At 39.7% G+C, this 21406-nt stretch overlaps 1 protein-coding gene across 11 annotated transcripts in view; it reads right to left on the reverse strand.

Annotated features, from left to right (window-relative positions):
• The window catches only part of kcnma1a (potassium large conductance calcium-activated channel, subfamily M, alpha member 1a), a 121039-nt gene that overhangs the window by 21477 nt on the left and 78156 nt on the right, over positions 1 to 21406 (reverse strand). For 2 of the 11 annotated variants that reach the window (XM_028422662.1, XM_028422663.1), the window contains exons 10-20: positions 20821 to 20931; positions 20612 to 20717; positions 20304 to 20386; positions 20144 to 20213; positions 19184 to 19339; positions 18561 to 18670; positions 18322 to 18390; positions 14512 to 14598; positions 14355 to 14431; positions 9450 to 9623; positions 2116 to 2209 (exon numbers count right to left, since the gene is read on the reverse strand). In XM_028422662.1, the coding sequence (XP_028278463.1) occupies positions 2116 to 2209; positions 9450 to 9623; positions 14355 to 14431; positions 14512 to 14598; positions 18322 to 18390; positions 18561 to 18670; positions 19184 to 19339; positions 20144 to 20213; positions 20304 to 20386; positions 20612 to 20717; positions 20821 to 20931 (1137 nt within the window). Of the gene's footprint in view, positions 1 to 2115; positions 2210 to 4031; positions 4371 to 5903; positions 5985 to 6303; positions 6337 to 9449; positions 9624 to 12871; positions 12881 to 14354; positions 14432 to 14511; positions 14599 to 17352; positions 17365 to 18321; positions 18391 to 18560; positions 18671 to 19183; positions 19340 to 20143; positions 20214 to 20303; positions 20387 to 20611; positions 20718 to 20820; positions 20932 to 21406 lie in introns of all 11 variants that reach the window. The other 9 variants (XM_028422656.1, XM_028422659.1, XM_028422655.1 and 6 more) reach the window with 6 other exon arrangements.

Below are 21406 nucleotides of genomic sequence, written 5' to 3' on the forward strand. Positions count from 1 at the left end.
ATGTTCTCTCTCTTGCTAGCTCTCTTCTGTGTTTTCCCCCTTCTTGCTTGTAGAATAAAATATCCCTAAGGCTACCTCAAACAATCACTTTTCATTGTGCATAAAATCCACCTTGTAAAGCACAACTGTTTAATATATATGGTGGTGTATGTTGACAGGGGCAGGGGCCGTGAAAGGGGGGGCTGTGGACTATGATGGGTAATTTGATGTTCTGCTAAAGGCTAAGACTTGGAAAAAAATATACACCTATAACAGAGGACCTGTCATCCCAGTACCCAAGAGCCAGCAGAATACAGAAGCACCCCTAAAGCAGAGAAAACTTTGACACCGCTTTGAAGCATTTTCAAAACTGAGTAAATAACTCGCAAGGATTATTATCACTGTGAGATCAAAGCATAGATGCATATATTACATGGCAAACGGGGACCATCTCCTAAGCAGAAAAAGGAAGAGAAGAAAAGGTTTTGTGCTTTAAGTTAGGCAAACTAAACAGCCTTTTAAACAAACAGTTAGCTGGAAATGTGCCAACGTCTGGTTGTTTTTGTAGCAGTTTTCTCCCTCTAAGCAAGGGCATCTAAAATGATGCCCTGTTGCAAACTAGACTGAAGGGTATGACTCTGTGTTGCGGCTAATGGTTTGGCAAGTGTGAAGGCTTATTAAGTCCTTGTTTTTTTTTTTTGTTTCAGAACTGAGGGGGAGGCCGACGAGTACGCTGGACAAAATCACACACAGTAAGGCATGCCAGTGTAGTAGGAGGATGGCTGCCTTGGGGAAACCAGAGCATACAAAGAAGCCCACCACAGTGTAAGGAAAGCACACAGATAGTTTATAAAAAAAATAATAAAAAAATAATTCATGTGGGACAACAATGACCAGAGACCAGAATGAAACTACTTTATAAAATAGATTTGTGTTGCTTTTGTTAACAGAGGAACAATATTTCACTTTTAGTCGATTCTTGCTGCCAATATCAATATATACACATATTTTTTAAAGTCATTGCATCTGCTCTTATTGTGGCAGATAATAATAAAATACAATATTATTCAAATGTAATAAAACATTATACACATTTGTTTTGTGACTTGGTGGCTTCTGTTATCTGCCTTCATCTTATCTGCCTATCAGTGCTAACTTTAAAACTAATGCTACCCTAAATGGCTAATTCTGTGGGGAGAAACTGAAATTAAAATTCTAATCTTTATCTCCACACATTTTAGATATTAAAGTTTCTTCTACAGTCCAGCTTTACTGTGGGAATACTGTACAGTGACAAAACACTGGCCTCTTTACATTTTCCTAATGCCAAATCACACAACAGCCACTCACTCTCATTAAGAGACATGCAATGTAGCTATGAGTGTTTCTGTCCTGTTAGATCTTCACCACCATGCCTTCATCCTGCCATCCCCAATACGTGCAGCTCGGCCTAGCTGTATTTTCCACGCTGTTGTGTGTCTAAAACCGCCTCGCAGCCAGAGGAGCACACAAAACCTACCCTTTTATCTTTCAAAATCAATTAACAGCATTTTAATTCCACGGGACAAGATAAAAGGAAGGTAATATTTGAATTCATATTTGATTGTGATGATACATCTCGCATATGGCCTTAAGTACCAGAAACAGTACTCACAGGGGTTCCCACAATAGAGCAGTAGCCCGAGGGCAAAGTAACCATGCAGGTCCCTCTGATTGGTTGCCGGTGTCATTAGTGCCAGCATTGTTTAAGGAGTACATGTGGACCAGACCGGAGGAGGTGACAGCTGGGTCTTTAAAGCCAGAGGAGTTTTCAAACGGCTCCTCACAGCCGCTTTTCATGACAGAAATATTATTTCAGCTCCGTCATTAACAGCTGACAGCATGCCATCCTAAACAGCCAGAGCCTAACAGGGCATTTCTCCTCTCCTTTTCTCTTACAGATTTTCTTACCTCCCCACTTCTGCCACCCCTAATTTGCCCCCCCTACCTATCCATCCAAACTCCCACCATCTCACCATCAGCGAGCAACCGCCTCTGAAGTATCTACCCTTCCTCTCTCCCACCCCTCTCTCCGATCTGACTTCCTCTCACTCCCCGTTTGAAGGCTGGAAGGGGAATAAAATCAGCGCCTCTTACCTCATCATTTTTGGAGAGCAGTTGGGTGAGTTTCGCATCCCTCCATTGCGCTGCTTTTTTTTGGGCGAGAGGGTTGATGGATGCTCGTCTTCAACTGCAAACACATGCACACAGTGTCAGAATAGAGACAGATGGTTGAGAAAGTGTGCCTGGACCTGACATGAAAAAAAATAGCCAACAATCAATCAATCATTGCAAACAAACAAAAAAAATAAATAAATAAACTGAACACAAGAAAAAAAAGGAAATTAATAATTCAGTGTCAAATTGAAAAAGAAAAATATAAATATATAGAGAAAGCATTAGTAAACGGACAATGGTAAATCTGAGAAAGGCAGGAGAAAACCACGGAGAAAAACCAATGAATGACTTAAATATGTCATCGTAGGCTCACATCCTAAAACCCCTCATATTCTGCACTTTTACACGGCCTGCAATTATACACTACTCTGCTCGCTCACTAAATAGTGTAGGTGGTTGGACCTGTAGCAGTCTGCATCAGAGTGACCATGCTTACCTACACCATTTATTGCCATGTGATGGTACACACTATTGTTGTCAGTGGGGGGAGCGGGCAAAAGCAATGACAATGAGGTAAATAAAGGTTATGAAGATGACTCAAGTAGGACATTTTTTTTCCTCTATAAACACTTAACTAAATTTTAACCCCACTCCATCATTCCCATTCTGGCTAAACCGCACAATGGCTCTTCTACAGGTCTACCTCCATGCCAAAAGAACAGTTAGCATTCAGCACACATCGTGAAGGTCGGGGCATGTTAACAGGGTGCGAATTAGCGGACTGTGAATATTGATTGCAGATGGTAAATATGAATGATCTTGCAGTAGAAGAAGGTCAGGACTAGTCTTCTAAGTTTTAAAGGGAAAAAAATGATTTATTGTTTTGTAAAGCAGGATGCTGAACCACAGTTACAAGATTATTTGATGAGATCTAAGTTCAGTTTCCTGCTTTGAGTGTTGGGAAATAAAAGCAAACTCTATTTTTCAAACTTTGACTGAATCCCAGTAAGACAGAGAGTATGAGTAAGAGCAGTCAGAGTCAGGCCAGGCCTGGCCGTCTGAAGATTTTTTACTAAAGCTAACAGTGGTCTGATCTTCACTACTGTCTGTGAGTTTCAGACAGGCACCCCAGATACTCTTATCCAATCTACGCATCCCCAGCGCAAATGCCAAGTGCACCGTCACTTCAAACCCATATTAGTCCTTTGGTTAGAAATCAATAACACAGCATGATATTAGTGCAAATCAATGTGCACACAGGAAGCTGTGACTATTCCAAGCATGTGGAATTTCATTATTGTCTGAGCACCCATTCTAGGCTGTCACCTAATTCTGCTAATAAAAGATAAGAAATATGATGTAGCCTCCTAATAAAATGTCATTCTCTGACATTTCCTTTATGCAATTGGGCATTCAGCATAGCTAATATCACAAGCACTTTCCACTTTACAAATAACTCTCCCTCTAATGTGCTTTGAAAATACCACATCAGAAAATATGCATTATCTGACAGACTACTGCTGGTTTAAAATTAATTTGTTAACAGTAACAATATAATATTTCTCACTTACACCCATGACAATAAAACAAAGTGCTTTACAGCCACTGTTTCAATCTAAAAGGTCAGTAACTCCAGAGCTCACAGCTCCTGTTTCTGAAAATAAATACTGTTGATACTGTCCAGTCTAAAATTCACATCTTAGTTACTCCTCAGTTTGGAAGTCACCCTTTGTAGACAGTAGCAGGCAGACCCGCGCAAAGCAGCAGGAGCAACAACAGCAGCAGCTCCAACACAAGTAACCCGTCATGCAGCAAACAAGACAGAAATGAAGGCACGGGACAGGCGGTGTTACTGACTGATGCATCCCGCTAAGGGGGCAACCTACAGTGCCTACTGTGACTGAGCAGCATGGCATTACTGGGGTGGTAGCGGTATTTCACCGGCAGACTGCGGGCCCGATTCAGTCGACTCTCAGCCAGGGATCTGGCCGCCACGTCTCCTGGACCTGAGATACTGAGGCGCAATAGTGAGGGGTCGGCCGCAGGCCCCATGGGGAGCAGGCTTCCTTTACGGTTATTAACAAGAGGTATGTTGATTGTACCCGGGTGGACCAGGGCGTCCTGGTTGGGGTGCAGGGCGTTGGGTAGGAATGCATTTGAGGTGATGGAGGTGGAGATGCAGCCGGTGGTTTTAACTGATTGGTTTTGAAATGATGGTTTAACTTCATCCATTACTGTCAAATAGTGGAGAATAAAAAGGGAGAGAAAGCGTGTATAAATGCTTGTAAATTAATAATGAAATCAGAAAATAACAGGTGTTATTTATGCTGTGTTTGTTTCAATTAAATATTTTAGGGTTAAATCAAAATAATAATATAAGTCATCACCCCAAACGGGCAATAAAGAAATGAGAAAGATTATTTCATTAACAATAATAAAAAAATGTAGGTAACAGATGGATTCTTTTTTGTCATTTTGATTTAGAAAAAAAAATCATGCTATAAAAAATTTGGTGCTGAAATGCTCACAGTGACATTTGCTTTGCTTTTGTGACAAATATGAATTAATCAGAAGCCTCTCATTTGTGCTACAGTACACTTTCTGGTAGAACAAAGCAGAAACACGGCTTGGCTAAAGCCTGTCAAATCCAATCAGATATTGTCATTTCAGGCGTAGCATGGCATGTTAAAAAATATAACACTAGAACTAATAATTTATAATATTACTTATTCAAAACCTTTGATGATTAAACATTTATTAGCTTCATTTTGGATTATGTATAAAAGTTTAACTAAAGACAGAAAATACATTCGCTCTGTTCTCATTTACTGTAGCTCTACTGTACAGTATCTATTATGAGAAGAAAAACTTTGTGTATGTAGACTTGATGTTCAGCCAGCCTTCCCACCTAACACACACACACACACACACAAGCTGCAGAGTCCACCCGGTATGTTTGCATGTTCTGAAGGGGTCATGGCACACTGCAGGAAGACAACAGAGGAAGATGAGTAAAATATCTGTTTGTAAAGTTGACCGGGAGAGGCGGAGCCCTTTTCTTTCCTTTGGTAGAAGGGTGGTCGCTTGGTTGTTTGGAGGAGAGAGCATGCTTGGGTGGCCCTGGGCGATAAACAGACGTTTATCCCAGCCGTCAGCTGCCTCCTTGATTTACAGGGCGCCACCGATAGCTCCTGGATTCATCTGGCCCTTGTCAAACACGTGTAGCGTTACAGAGTGTTCACCCGCCCTGGCAGGTCCACTGTGCATCCTGAACAACCCAGACGGCAACTGTCCCTTCTTGAAATGCTAATCACATGATGGTACTGTCCTGCATGCAAGCCTTATTGGATCGCCGTGACCCAATGTAAACTGAATGATGAGGCGGAGGAACAACAAAAAAATGTTTACTTTTGTATGTGAGCTAAGCTGGCTTTGCCTTTACAGTGGTTGCTGCATGAGCAAGGTTTGTTCTTCTCAACTGCAAAGCAGCGGCATGAAAGGTTTTTTTAGGCCATGCACTGTTGTTGTGTTGTTGCAGTTCAAAACAAAACTGATATTATGGTTACTCCGATTCCTTTTAGTTTTGCTAAAGAGACAGCCAGTATTTCAAAGAGGAAACAAAAAAAGCCTTATTCTTAGTAAATAAATAAAACAAAAATATACACTTAAAACATTAGAGGTGAAAAAAGGCAATTCAAAACTAAAATTTATTCTTAACCATTAGAGTGAAAAGTAAAGCATTTAACAATTATTTACCAAAGATTTACCTATATTGCAATCAGCTTTGAATCGAACGCCAGCCTCTTTCTGGCTTCCACTGTTCCCTGGTGTTGTAGCGCCATCTGCTGCTACATGCAGCACAATACAAAAAGAATATTTCATGGAACTACATGGAATTATCAAACACAAAATAAGAAATGTAAGAAAGTAAATTTCTACATCTGTCAACACACGTAACAATGTTTTAAGAGTTAATTCTATATATGTTTGAATTTTAACTACGGGTTCACATTTTATCTCCCAGTAAGATACAAGACAACATCATTAAACAAAGCAAATACTAAGGCAAAAGAATTAGTACTATTTATGCTACATAGTGAGGGGGAGGCTACAGTGTAAACACACAGAGATGGAGCAGAATGGAGAAGGACAGAGAAACACACTTACGTGATCTGATATATCCATTATATTTATATTTGGCTGAGGAGAATGCAAAGACAAGTGGCAGGTCACACAGAGGGAGAAAGGATGTAATGAAAAAGACACATTAGGAAATACAGACATCAACATAAGAGCGGTGAATGAATGGAAAATAAATCCAATGTAACTACAATGTTCTGTCACTAAATGGCATGAGGGCACAGAACTAAAATAAAGGGTGTAAATAATTACAATAATAGTGGGAAAGAAAACATAATGGTGATGCTGATTAAAGTACAGATTGATGGCAGATGAATAAATGGACATCCATTCTCATAGAGAGTCATGCTTTTAGTAAAGTGTGCTAAATCTGTAATGGGATGTGATGATAGTTTTCTGGATGGTTTTGAATATATTTCTCAAAAGAGCTAAATAGATTCAGCATTGTAATGTTTCTCATTCAGAGGTTTTTTTTTATTCATTTGTATTCATATGTGATGGGCATTGTGAGGACTGTAGACAGAACAAATAAAGCCACCATGGGAAACAAAGACAACAACTACATACTTGAGTGCATGTAGATATCCAAAACACAGACAGACACTCACTACTCAAAACAGCTGCTGCAACACAGCACTAATGCAAAGAGACTTGATCATCACATGCAGTCCAGATGTCTGAGATTTTTTTTTTTAAAAAGGGATTTTTCCAAACGTGGGACATCATGCTGCATTTTCAAAACTCTTATTCATATCTGTTAATATTCTATTCAATGGGAATTATCGCGACCTTCATTGAGGATGTATTAAAAGACTGCTAGAACTACTGATGCACTGGCCACTTGAGCTCTGAGCTGCTGACACTCCCCTCTCTTTCCCAGAGTCTTATCCAGCAGTAAAGGTCACAACGAGGGCCCAGGGCTGGCCTATGACACAGATCCTCAAAAAGGGATCCACAGTGGCCCTGGCATCTGTCTCTAGCAATCTGCCCGCACCACAGAGGCGGCAGACTAACTGGCTAGCATCTGGGGCGTTGCATGGCGGCGTAGGACAGAGGGTAGGGGAGGGGGAACCAGGCCTGCCTGGTGGACAGGAGCTGTCAGGGCAAGTTTGGTGACGGACCAGCAGGGCTGGGAAAATGAAAATGCAGACATAATTTCCGTGTCAGGATAGATAAGGTTCCCTGCAATGAGATGCAGATTCAAACACATGCGTAGACAAAACAGATAGAAGTGTGTATTGTGCGCATGTGTAATGTACACATGTACGCACACACAAAGCCCAGAAGGTTGTGGACTAGCCAAAAGCGTCTTCCCTTGCCCTAGGTCCCCAGCTCTTGTCCATGGCCTCAGCCTCTCCATTATATAAACCCCATTACAACCTCTTCAATGACTGAAGCTTTTCCAAAGTGATGATGGTCCAGTCACAAGGAAAGACCATATGTTAATAATTTACAGACAAAAACCAACTTGCTCTTTTTTCCAGTTTTTGCACCTCTTTAAGTTTTAAACACCTCTAACTCAAGATTGCTTCACAAATTAAAAATCTGAACAAATCTGTCAAGGGTCTGCAGAAATGTAGTAAATTCAACCAGAGCCGCACAATTTACTCTTTTCAAAAATCATCACATTACCAACAGAACACGGATGTATATTTGTGTTAAAACGGCTAATAATATGTCATTGAGAGGTTTATGCATTTGCACTAAGTGTGTTCTCAACTCAAATCGCATCAGAACACAGCATCCATTTAATGAAGGAGTGCTATCCAAGAAATCAATTACAGGAGTACTAGAAAAATCAGGTTCAGATGTACAAGAGGATGAAGTCATCCTGGATAAAGATGTCTTATCCTCTCAGCCTGGTGGAAAAAAAGGAGGAAATTGGGAAAGGAAATCCAACAATCCCTGGCTGACAAAGCCCAATGCACTCCTTCACTAAATTCACTTTGTTCAGACAAAGTCAGAGTTAAAAAGGGAAAGAAATCCAAGACAGAGGAGGCTTTCCTGAAATCCTACAGGGGGCTGAGGGAGAAGTGAGATCAGTAACCATGTAATGGCCAGTAATTGGTACCGAGGGATATCAGCGCAGGCCCAACTACAAGAGGCCAAGCCAAATTCATCATGGCGTGTTTGACACTAATCTAGGCTGAGTCGGCAGACGGTGGGAGAATGTTGAGAAGGAAATCAGATCTGTATGTCTGAACTCAAGGCTTTGATAGCTAGGCCTACTGCTGCCATGTCTAATTGACAGACAATTTAGTATTTTACCATCCACTGGAAAAGAAAGAAGAACGGAGGAGGGTCTTCCAGGAGACGGTCCTTTTACCTTCCTTTTATCAAGCCAACATCACTTCTTTCATGTTCTCATTTTGCTTCTCTCCTTCACTTTTTCCTTATCTACATTTGTGTCCTCTTCCCCATTGTATAATGGCTGACTTTCACCACCCATCCCCAACTGTCATAACCTATTGAGGGCTACCATCAGGTAGGATGGTGTGTGTGGAGGCTGTGACCAAATAATAATAATTGCACATGTGCTTATTTGATAAATTCCTTAAAAAAACAACTAAAATCTTTGCATAATTGCTTAGATAAGTCAAAGATAAAAGAATATGTGAAACAAAAAAAAACAAAAACAAAAGTATAGAAACTGAAAAATGTAAACTGAGAGGTTTGTAAGTAACATCAAAGTAAAGATATAAGAAACAACTTAACAATCATTCTGTTGCAGCTTAAAACCTTCAGAATAAAAGTTCCATTATTGAATGCGCAGACATCTTACCTTAAAACAGTTAAAAACATATCAAAGACAACACGCTTCAATAGTGACATTTTCACACAACTGCATGAGTGATGCAGCATGCGGTAGCCACATGTCTATACAGCTACAGTACCACAGACCCACACCACCACCTACTAAGACAATAATGTCAAATCAAGAGTCAGATAGATAGATAGATAGATAGATAGATAGATAGATAGATAGATAGATAGATAGATAGATAGATAGATAGATTCACGTTTACCACAGATACACAAACTATGGAGCCACAATACACAAATCACACCACATACACAACATTACAGACACACGTACAGTACCTCTGCATGGTACAAGACACGGAGCACACACCACAGACATGTAACAGCATGTGTTGGGCGGTGTAACTTACAGGCACGTAAAGTGGTTGCGCAATCATGAACAGAGACAGAGGAAAGTGGGTAGGCCCTCTGAAGGGTGTCCATGTTACTATGTACACTGCCTGACATGCAAGAGCAGTCTTGCTCTGAACGGCCGCAATCAAAACAACATGCCAGTTTCATTCGTTTGTAGACGGACATCTTGGCTACAGTCATGTTTTGGGATGAGAGGAGAGGAAAAGCAGCAGGTTAATGGCAAGAGGAGAAATATTCATCTAGGGGAAGTCGGAAGGTAACTTCATCAGAAAGTGCAAGCCTTAGCCACCTGCTCCCACAGACTTGAGCTCCACAATACATTCAAAAATTCAAAGTCCAATTACAATGCATATATTTTCATAATAAAGTGTCACTAAACTGGACACACTGTCAGTCTTATAACATTAATACAGTCAGCCAATGCATTATTCCCCATTCATATTGACACAAAGAGGTCAAGCTGTGTGCTAAGGCTGTAACAGGTCAAAAGGCAAAATTATAACAGTGGGAAAGAGGGGTGAGGACAAAGGGAAGAGGTAGGGAGGCATTCAGGGGAAAAAAAGGCATGAGCTATGTCTTCAGCAGCAAACCTCAAACAATGTTTCATACATTTGTACATCCTCTATCCATTTGGCTAAAGGAGTGGATCACGTACCTGTATCCCATCATGCAGCTGTAGCGTCTCTGTCCAAGGCATCGCACTATTCTACAGGCTATATATAGACTGGCCAATTCATGCTTCATCCAAACCTTAAGTTTCACTGCTTCCTTCCCAAAGGGGGGCTTCACCATAATGTGATCAAATGACGTAATGACATACAATATATATAATATATATATATATAATAGGTGTAGGCTAACATGAGATTTTTATCAACTAATACTGCTGCATGCTGCCCGAAGTTACATGAAATAGAACTGAGTCCTGAGTATAACTCAACATACTTTGTGTTACTCCATTAATTGTTTTATTATAGCCTCTAGCTTGTGTTGGCTAATGCTAACTGTTATTGTCTGCTCAGTATACAATAATATGAGAGGTTACTATCCAGAAATCATTATTCGATTATACACGGGCACATTACAGGCCCTTACAATTTGAACCAGCCAGAGAAAATATATTCAAACAACAAACACTATAAAATGTATTTTTCTTATCTCGCTGCAACACCATGTCCGTGTTATGTGCTGCAATTCACGTTATCATACACAACATAAAACTTCTCACCAGGTTGCAACAAGCAGCTACTGTTTTGATATGTGTGTATGTGTGTGTGTGGGGGGGGTGTATGTGTGTGTGAAGCCCTGAGCCCTGAGGGAAGCAGGAGTGAAAGTCCCCAGAGTAGCATCTCTAGATTGCTGTGACTCTGGGCAGAAACAGTCCCTGGTCCCCATTCTCTCATTGCCAAGGTGCAAACAGACAGCAGACTAATACTGTCTGGCACCTTTACAGAGACACTTTCGGCATCTTTGACTCTGACTCACGTCCAGAAAAAAAAGATCTTGAATGAAGTAATATGTTACAGATTGTAGCCAAGGACAGAATGGGAAACGCAGATCATAACCCATAGGATGAAGGCATCAGGGACTGCTGTATCCTGTGACATGCACACGTGCTTTGAGAGCATGTGAAAAGCATGCAGAATATGTAGTTTTGGTCTCAGCAAGGTACAGATATAACTGTTCACAAAATGAAACAGTTCTGAAGGAGAGGGGCATGGCAGACAAGTGCAGTGAGGCTCATAAGATCATGCTGACATATCTTGACTTCAGAGTTTTTGCTTGGACGCTTGGACCACAGTGTATACTTGTGACAATGTAGATTTTGGACACATGAAAGGGGGAGCAATGTAGACACAAGACACACACACACACCCACACACATACACACACACTGACAATGCCTTTTACTTCTGACTTCACAAATACCCAGATTCTGGCCTATGGGATTACAAGGTGTCCATTTCAGGGCATTCCTAATGGAGGATTCAACATGACAACGACCCTGATAAACTGTCTGCATGGATTCGATCATTCACCTCCGTCTATTAGTACACCAAGGCACTCAAACAGAAGCTATCAGGGGGTTATGTTGAATATAAAGGATGTCCCAAAAAGCACCATTCTGATGTATATCACCCTCAGGATTCCTTATTCAGCAAATCTGCAAGGGAAATTATACTGTGTGTTCACTAATTTTAAGTCCTGTAACAGAGTGGAGGGAGACTTAAATACGCAAACACATACTTTTCATCAAGTACTTGAAATATGAGGAAAAAAATTCAGGATGATAACTTTATAAAACTGTAATATTGTTAACTCCAATTGGCAGAAGCACACCCACTTGGTCCTTGCATTTTTGCTGAACAGGTTTCAGGGGATTTGAGTTTCCTCTACAGTCATCACCTTTTCATTACATACTATATATACTGCTCTATCGCAAAGGATTCTGGCACAGCACCACCATCTAGTGGCAATCAACTACCATGACAATTAATACTGTGTACAGTATTCTTAGTGGACTTTTCACCCAGTGCAGTAAACTAAACAAAAAGGGCCCAGTGACTGTCAAGATTTGAAATGCGCAAGACTGCTGCAGTGACATTTAAATTCGGATGATCTCTGAAACCTCAGCCCGAACTGGGCGAGGACCCAGAGTTTAGAAAAGGGGGCTGAGATCACAGCAAAAAAAAGGGGGGGGACAAAGGAGGGGCTGGGGAGACCAGATTGTTTTGATTGTGTTTTGGCAACCTAGTTCATTTGGATTTGAAGCACTTCCCACAAGGACGTTTTCTGCTCTCTGGAAAAAAACAGCCACACAAAACTTCCTTTGACAGAAAGCAGATCAATTTAAAAGTCAGTAGTTCTAGTCCACTTTCCTCCCCTTGTGTTAGCTCTTCTAAATTCTCTGATTAGACATCTCAGACTTTTATTACATTGCTTCTTGGAGCATTACACTATGAAGAGGTTAATCACGGGTAATGACACAAGACTTGCAGCAGATTGAATTCTAAATGCCAAGTATGAGTTTGGTTTGATGATCAAACGGAAAGCGAAAACTGCACAGATCATCGGCCACATCCAATTAAGTCGCACTTTATTTAATTGTCATTTTCAACTAGTCAGAGCATCTGGGCCATTGAGGAGGAGGAGGAGGAGGAGGAGGAGGAGGAGGAGGAGGAGGAGGAGGAGGAGGAGGAGGAGGAGGAGGAGGAGGAGGCCTGATGCTGGTGTGAGTTCTGCTGTTTTGGATTTGGTCTGGTCTGAGCACAGTGTAGAAATGAGAGGCGAGGAGAGGGATGCAGAAGCTACACTGGTACATGCAACATAGATACAATATACTATTTGCTGAAGAGGAAAAAAAACACTTGCACTGCACTCTGGGTAATAGGACACCCATTATCTTTGTTTTACTCACAATAAATCACTACCAGTGAGTAGTTAAAATAAAGTGGTGTTTTCCAATGGCAGCAGGGAAGGAAATACATCAAAAGTGTGTCACTGGTCATAAAGAAACATTGGGAAAAAACAACAGAAGAAAACAAAACATGATAGAACAGAACATACTCTAAGACAGACTTCCATTGCAGTAATGGAACTGTCATTTTTTTTTCTAAATGCAGCTCTCTTGTTGGCAACAGCTGTAATAAGATAACACATTATGCCATGTCCATCACCTGAAATATGAGGATATGACGAGAGCAGTTGGTCTAGATAAAACTGCAGGCTTGTTGATTCTATTAAGCTGGCAGGATTTAAAAAAGTCACAATAATTGAAATGACACAGACAAAAGAAGAAAGTGGAAGGTATCCATTTTAAAACCCGGCTACTCTCTGTAACTGCCTGTGACCTTTGGTGGAAATATGGAAAAATCACTGGAATTATTTATCCAGGGACTAACACATCCTGACAAGTGACTTCTGCACATAGGTCAGGTTATATCCATGTGCTGTTCCTGCCCTAATGGTAATGTTGAGTCTACATTACAAAAATTATTCAAATGACAGGGACATGTGTGTATTGTGAAAACTCTTAAAATGTATAGTTAGCAGCACACTGCAGAAAAACCTTCATAAAAATATATGTTAGCAACTCTGCCAGCTTAGCTTAGGAATTGTGTTGTTACATAGCCATATGTAGGTAAAATAAACACAAATAAAGAACAGTTGTCTGATCAGGCGACAGAATAGAAATTTTTGTATTAAAACCTGAGGTACTCTTTACATAGAGTTTAGTCCAATGGCTGTTAGGTAACCAAGAAATCTGGTTGATTTTTCTAAAAAGCAACTTATACACATTTGAATTCTTGCATGTAGAACCTTTAAATCCATTTATCAGGAACAGTTATATGTAAAAGAATATAATACAGAAGGTAATATACACTAATATTTTCAAAATATTTCAGGTTAGAGAAAATTGTTTTATTTATTATATTGTTTTCTTTTTTGTCTGTGTGGCATGTAATGCCTTTTAATGTATTCACTATACTGTGTCATACTGCTTTACACATTATGTTATACTCCGGTAATTTGAATACACTACTACACATTCTTAGTGTTTGTAGATAAAGTTGTGTTCCAGTGATTAAACCAAAACAAAAACACAAGATGGTAACACCTAAATTACTTAATAGAAAGTTTTGAAAAAAAAAGGTTTTAACTGGATGGTCATAATATAATGGATGTTATGGAAGTTCAAATGGGACCCATAACAAACACTTTCCTGAGGTTATAATGGTGTGACAAAGTTCCACAGCACAGAAGAACAATGGCACAATAAAAAGGCATATTAGTGTACAAAATCCTGAAATATAAAGACACAGACAGACCCAAACGTTTTGAAGTAAGAGGAGAGGAGGAAAAGATGCCAGCTGTGGCAAAGTGAAGGCACAGTTACTCACGTCGTTTACAGCCGCACTTCTTAATCCGTTTGGGGTCTGTGATGTCATCATGACAAGCTTTGCAGTAGAAAAATGCTCTAAAGGTGACACAGTGGACATGTTAAGCAATGTTTGATATGAAGGGTATTACTGTAGTTTATCAAGATGATCAAATTACCTCTTTACTTCTTTGGCATCACTAGCGATAAAGAATCCCAGTGTTCCTTCCTGCATCTTGACGTGGTTGCCCGGGTTGATAAGGATGCTGGATAATCAACAGACATATAGACACATAATGCTCATTATTTGTCTGGACAACACTCAATTCATGCACACAACATTCTAATCAAGAGGAATGGTACACACACGTGTTAAAGCCTTCAATCAAATCTGGACTCTTTTGTGTTTTTGTGTGTCTTAGTTAAGTTATCACAAACACACCTCCTGGGTTTTTGAGCAATTTGCTGATGTGATACTCACATGAATGGACAAAATGTGGGTACAACAGTATGGTTGCACATTGAATTTTAATTCTTTGCTTTACAGTATGGTGCTGGTTTGCACTGGGGTGAGAACAGGTACAGAGAGGTACGAGTAAAGGGACGAGGGCTGAAAGAATTAAAATTATGGCCATGGAGTGGTTTTAGTCTCAGGACTCAAATACAGTCATCCTAGTCAAAACAAATGTTATGATGGCCACTGAGACATTGCTGTAGTACAGAGAACGTACAGTAAGTGTTATCTTGGTTAGTACTTGACAGTGGGATGCAAGGGAATGAACAGCTCTTGTTTACATGTCAATACTAGGCCAGTATATCTACTGTAATGTACAGGACTGAGGCAGTACTCACTACACAGTACGCAGGGCTTTGCTTCATTAATAAGTATTAAAATAAACATATATCAGGGTAAATATTGATTGAGTTTTATATTGTTTTTCTTTTCTATTAAAGACACGTCTGTAGTAAAAATATAGCACTATATTACATGATATTTATTTTCTAATTTATTTCTAATTTAATATCCAAAACACTAAATGCAAATGGCTGTATCATTCCCATTAATTAGACTAAGAGAAAGAGTAGACACCAGACACACACATATATATATATAAATATATATAGTAAATATGCACACTCACACACGCACACACACACACACACACACCCTGGTCATTAATGGTTACCTGTGGGCAACAATCATCAATGATGTGAGTGTGAACTAAGATAAAAACACACTAAACCCACAACCCTTTATGGGTTGCACTCCTTCAAAATAAAAGCCCAGATGAAAGATGATTCTTATTTGGTTTACTATTTCATAGCAATTTTTGTAACAATTTGTCACAATAACTATGAACAAAATGTATGACTATCAATGTCTTCCACTTTCAGTTATTTATTTTTAAGAACTATATCTTAAGGTGTGAAATAGTAGTTTCTCAAACATCTTTCCTCTGAGCTCTAGTAAAGGTTACAGTTGAGAAAATAAATCAAATATGTAGGGAGCAATTGAATCCATATACATATTAGCATGTGATCAAATTGCATCAGTCATGCAAATCGGATTTTTTCTTTCTGCACTGCGAGAAGTAAAATAGCATCGGACATTCACTCAGATTGAATGGCCCCCAGTTAAGAAAACAGGCATTTCACCTGGCATGCATGCTCTTTAGTGAAAAAAAGAACTAAATCAAAACTATTCCACACACATTGCTGCCCAAATCTGAGATTTTACAGATGTGTATATCCAAAAAAAAATTTCCATCATGTCAAGGTGCAAACTGGTGAATAGGAGTTTTAGAAAGCATGAAAACCTCATATTGTGAGCAACAAGGCAAGCATCAAACATCTTATGTGATAGGTGTCATAGCATGCAGTTACCAAACAGCATGAAGAGGACGATAATCAAACAAAAAGGCATAGCCACTGCAGTACAGTTATAGGGACAGGTACGTAGATGCAGACGGTTGCAGTAACTTCTGTGCAGTTGGATTGTTTCTCAAACACCAAACTGACAGGAAGTGACCTCACTTAAGAACATCTACTCGAGAGACGCACGAGCATGACTGTACATGGTGGCTGAGTCGCTCAGAAATGCACACACGAGCACTCATACATTCACACACAATCACTCCCTTCTGAGGTGGTATGCAGACACACACACACACACACACATACATACACACACATATACATACACACATACATGCACAGATGGATATACATTTAGCACTGACAACATGAGAGGGTGATGGAATGCAAAAGTGAAATGTGGAGCACGTAAACTAAACTTCACTTTGGATACACTTAATGCTATCCAAATTCAAAAGCTCCATGCCTTTTCCTAGTGTGTGAAGTGATAAGAAAATAAAACTGGTGAAGTGCTGCTGGTGTAATAAAACCATGAGAAAAAAAACATGCTGTTATATCAGCCATTGCCTACAGCAAGGACAGTTAATCAGTCGATGTATTCCTAATTGTAAAACAACAGATTATCAGTGCTTGTCAACACCACATCTGATGTCTAAGATATGTGTACTCCTCATTGATTCTGCGGCAAAGAACCACAAAGTACTTGTTCTGGCAATGATTAAAAAAAACACCAATGAGTGGTAATACTCGTCAAAGCTAACAAACAGTAGGGTAGAACTGAGCAACACTGAAAAAGAACTGAGGAAATGTGAGGAAAAAACTAAGCAAAAGATTTGGTTAAGGACAAAACTGAAAAGATCAAATAAGAGGTAGATATGGAGAGGGTGGGTGTTGGCCTTGGTACACCGACAACAGCAAAGACAAGGAAACAGCACTTCTACAAACACGTCCAATTTATCTATCCTCTCTGCCTGCAAAGAAGTTAGTGCATTAAGCACAAGGGACACCATAAAAAAAGAGTTAGAAAAAGAGGCCTGTGAGATAGTGTTTGGAAAAATATCCTTGGGGAAACTCCCAAAGTCAGAAGCTTTAAAGTGGTGGAGATTGGGTGGAACTTTGGAAGTAAGATAAGGTAGAGGGCATACCGCTTTCGGCTTCTGCAAACAACAAGAAAAAATCTCAAATCAAACAGTTATCATGAACATAAAAGAGGAGGAGAGTATAAGTGCTTCTCAGTCTGTTTACTAGCTATGTTGTGCATGTGATGCAACTATGTGCAGTACAAATCACTCATTTCCTGCTTGTCCGATGATGCGGTCCTTGCACCTAAAAACGACCGTTATATGACTAGTATAAGAATTAAACTACAGAAAAAGTTGTGGTTATCCATTATTAAGTGCATAAATGGCACAGAATGAACAATCAGCACTCACTGTAAAATGTGTTCTTCCAAAAATAATAATAAAAAATAACTCAAAAAACTTAGCCTGCTGGTATAAATAAATAAAATCATATCATGTCAAAATCTTAATACTGAATTTGGTTTCTGCTACTAGTGACCATCTAAAAAAAAACACCAATAACCACACAACCTCGTCAGTACACAGAAACATTTGACACAGGTGAATGGGGAAGGGAGGGTGGGATTTGGCAACTGAGATTACTGAAAAAATAGTACTTTGTGTTGTTATTGGCAATAGAACCAACACTGGTGCAGAGTTAGTGGCAATCATACAGACTGAACAGTGACAGTAGAATCAAGTCGAGGAAACATGTGACACAATATTTAAAAGCTGTTATTATTTTTTTTTAAATCAAGGTGGGTTATTAAGGTTCCTGTGCAGCTCTGTGAAACTACACATAATTTTAGCCACACAAAAATGAAACATTCTATGACTGTGTGTAGCCACACATTCAGCTTTTATAAAATCTCAACTATTGACTTCAAATTTGATCAAACTAATGTAAAGTGACATGAAGATCAACTTCGATCAAAGCTGCAAAGAGGATTTGAGGAAAAAGAATACAAAACATTTTATTAGAACATTGACCTCACACAGTGTTTCTACAGTCGTACCTGATGTTAGGGGGGAAAAAAGATCCACTTTACAAACCTGCTTTCTCTCTGCTCGGACTTGTATTCAATGGCAATGAGCAACAGCTTCAACTTCACATAACACAGCCTGTAAAAGAAGGGCACTCATTAGAAACGAAAAAGCATACAATCTGATGACTGATGTGTTGAAAACACCTTTGACTTCCACACTATTAAATTTGTCCTTCTTCACTTCAAACATCTTAGCTTCCCTCCACTGACAGTGGGCTTGTTGAGTTGGGAAAGAGTGATACTTACTCGCAGACAGTGGGGAAGGAGAGGCCTACAAAGGCACTGGACAAATACTCTGTGTACATCTCATTAGCCACTCCTTCAAGGTAATACTTCTGCCATGTGTCCTCCTCAATCTGACGAAAAACAAGCATGGAAATGTCACATAAGGATAAAAAAACGAACTTTTTTTCCTTCCACTTGCAGCCCAATGTGGTCTGCAGATGTTCCACTGCACAACATCAGGCTGGTCATTATAAGCTGATCCATCATTTTTATGACATGAGAACAGTTCTTTGATAGAGGCAAGCACCTCTTCAATTTCTGCACCACAGAAACACTGAACAGATTCCACATGACATGTCACAATAAAATATGATGTGCCAGAATGACTGAAAACGCACTAATAGAACTCTTTCTCTGGACAAAGACGTCAAAGTTTCCCAAGGAATGTACCATTTGATAGATCTAGTCCATCTGTCAGCAGAGAACCTACTGTATCCACTCATGTTAACCTCATCTCCAATCCCTTAATAAATCATCTCATGTACAAAAAAGCAATGCAAGAATTCATTCATCCGTCATACTTCAGTCTGTTCATCAGATGGACAGATTCAGACGAGGCAAGTTAATCTTGTCCTCTATGTTACCTCAATGAAGGACCTCATAGAGAAGAGGTTGGCTAGCATGGTCGACAGGCCCTGGGCCAGACAGCTCTGGGCAATGAAGCCTGCCTTCAACTCCGCCAGACAGATAGCATCGTCACCTTCCTTCCAGTTCCAGCTTGGAATGTTCAGCAGATGGGCCTTCATCACATGACAGACGGGGAGAGGTCACCGAACACAGGAAAACATGCAAATGAGTTTTTTTTTTCTTAAATCAGTCAGACATTTTGGGAAATTACAGAGTTGATGTTCTCATATCAGTGTAATAAATATAGAGCTAAAATAAGTTGTAAAACCACCTATTTACACTTTGCACACACATTCCCATTGCAAATTAATCCTAAAGACATCAAAACAGTGAAGGAACACATTATGTACTAAAATAATTCTGAATGAGAATATGTTTAATATTGTAGATGCTTCTGTAGAAGCTGCTGTAGAAGCCACATTTTGATCTGATGACATTCTCCCTCTTTGCAGCAGTGTGAAAATCAAGGCCTGGCTCATGCAGTCTTCTCTGAACAGTTGATGAGATGTATCTGCTACTAAAGTATTTAAGTGAGCTCTGATCTAAGTGCTATTAATGTGTTGTTTCTGAGGCTGGCGACTCTAATGAACTTATCCTCTGCAGCAGAGGCAACGCTTGGTCTTCCTTTCCTGGCATTGTCCACAAAAGAGCTAGTTTCATCAGAGCAGTTGGTAGCTGCCTATATGTCTTAACATCATTTTTCTTTACTTAGTTAAGTGGTAGCAAAATGGGGCTATTCACCATAGAGAACTGTGTATGTACCACCCCTACCTCCGCACAACACATCTGATGGTGTCAGACAGATTAAGAAGACAAGAAATTCCACAGGTTTGCAGGTGAACAACCCTCTGAGTCATTCTGCCTTGTAATGGGGGTTATAGAGGAGTCAAGATGAGAACAAAGCAATCACTTCTTACCTTATTGTGATACTGTAGCATCTGTGTGATTATTCTGATCTTGGGATGGTAGTTCTTGATGGAAATGACCCTTAAGAACAAGGACGCAAGTAACAATTAAATCTACACAACACATCTGGTCAAATTCACCTCATGTGTAAAGTCCAGATGGACCCATTACCTCATGATGTTGGAGGCATCTTCAGCATCAGGATCTGCACAATATTTGTTGGCTAGGATTAGGCAGGCATCTGCTGACTCGATCTGACCAGAGAAAGAAACAGTAACATTTTAGTTCTTTCTCACATAAAGTTTAATCTCATCACATAAATACTTTCATTCCTCTATTCTATCTCTGCCTGTTTTTCCTCCAAAATTACTTTTGTACAACTGAATATCATTTTTAACCACTCAAATTTGAGTTCAACAATTGCTGTCTACACTTTTTGTTGGACTTTATCTCTCTCTGAGTTTTGTCCCCAGTGGTACCTTCACTCGGGCCAGATCGTGAGGGTTGAGAACAGATCCCTGGTAGAACTCTACTTGAGTAAAATGACGTTTGAACAAGGCTTCCAGCTCAAGATTAGGGGAAATACTAGCACACAGAGAAAAGAGGAGAAAGATTAGCACATGTATGGATATCTCACAAAACTGTTGCTAATCTACATGTGGTAAGAAAGGGGGAAAAAATAACTTACTTATGGAGAAAAACAATTTCTACATTGACATCATCCCTGTCCTTGTGTAGGAAGTCTTTGAGGAAGTTGGAGACACTTTCGAGGGTAATATGACCACAGACCACAATATGCCTGGAAGGGGGCAAGAAATCATCTTGAGTGGGCAACATAAATCACTGCAGACACTGGCATGTCTCCCAAAGATAATCAGTTAAACCAAAGCACTCTAAAACCTAACTCAAATAGAGATGAAAAAAAACTATATACATGTCAAGAAATGTCTTTTCAAAGCAAACAAGTAACTGACTTATATCTTTTTTGCCATAAAAGTGTATATTTTCCCCCATGTAATGAAAGTGGTTAAATTCTGCACGACAAGTGCAATCAAACACTCAACTCTGAACCACTTTAGAAAATCTAAGATATAATCATAGAGCCCACAGTGGTTGGATTGTCATCCGTTCTCAATATAAAAACTGTCCCTTCGGCCAAACCACCCCTTTGTGAACTGAATGGATGTTGACAAAGACATGTACATCAATATGCTCATGCTTTTATACAGAGCATTACTAAAACTCTCAAAATGATTTGGAGGCCTGTGGTTGAC

The sequence above is a fragment of the Parambassis ranga genome, chromosome 15, assembly GCF_900634625.1.
Source record: "Parambassis ranga chromosome 15, fParRan2.1, whole genome shotgun sequence".
In the NCBI taxonomy this organism is placed as follows: domain Eukaryota; kingdom Metazoa; phylum Chordata; class Actinopteri; family Ambassidae; genus Parambassis; species Parambassis ranga.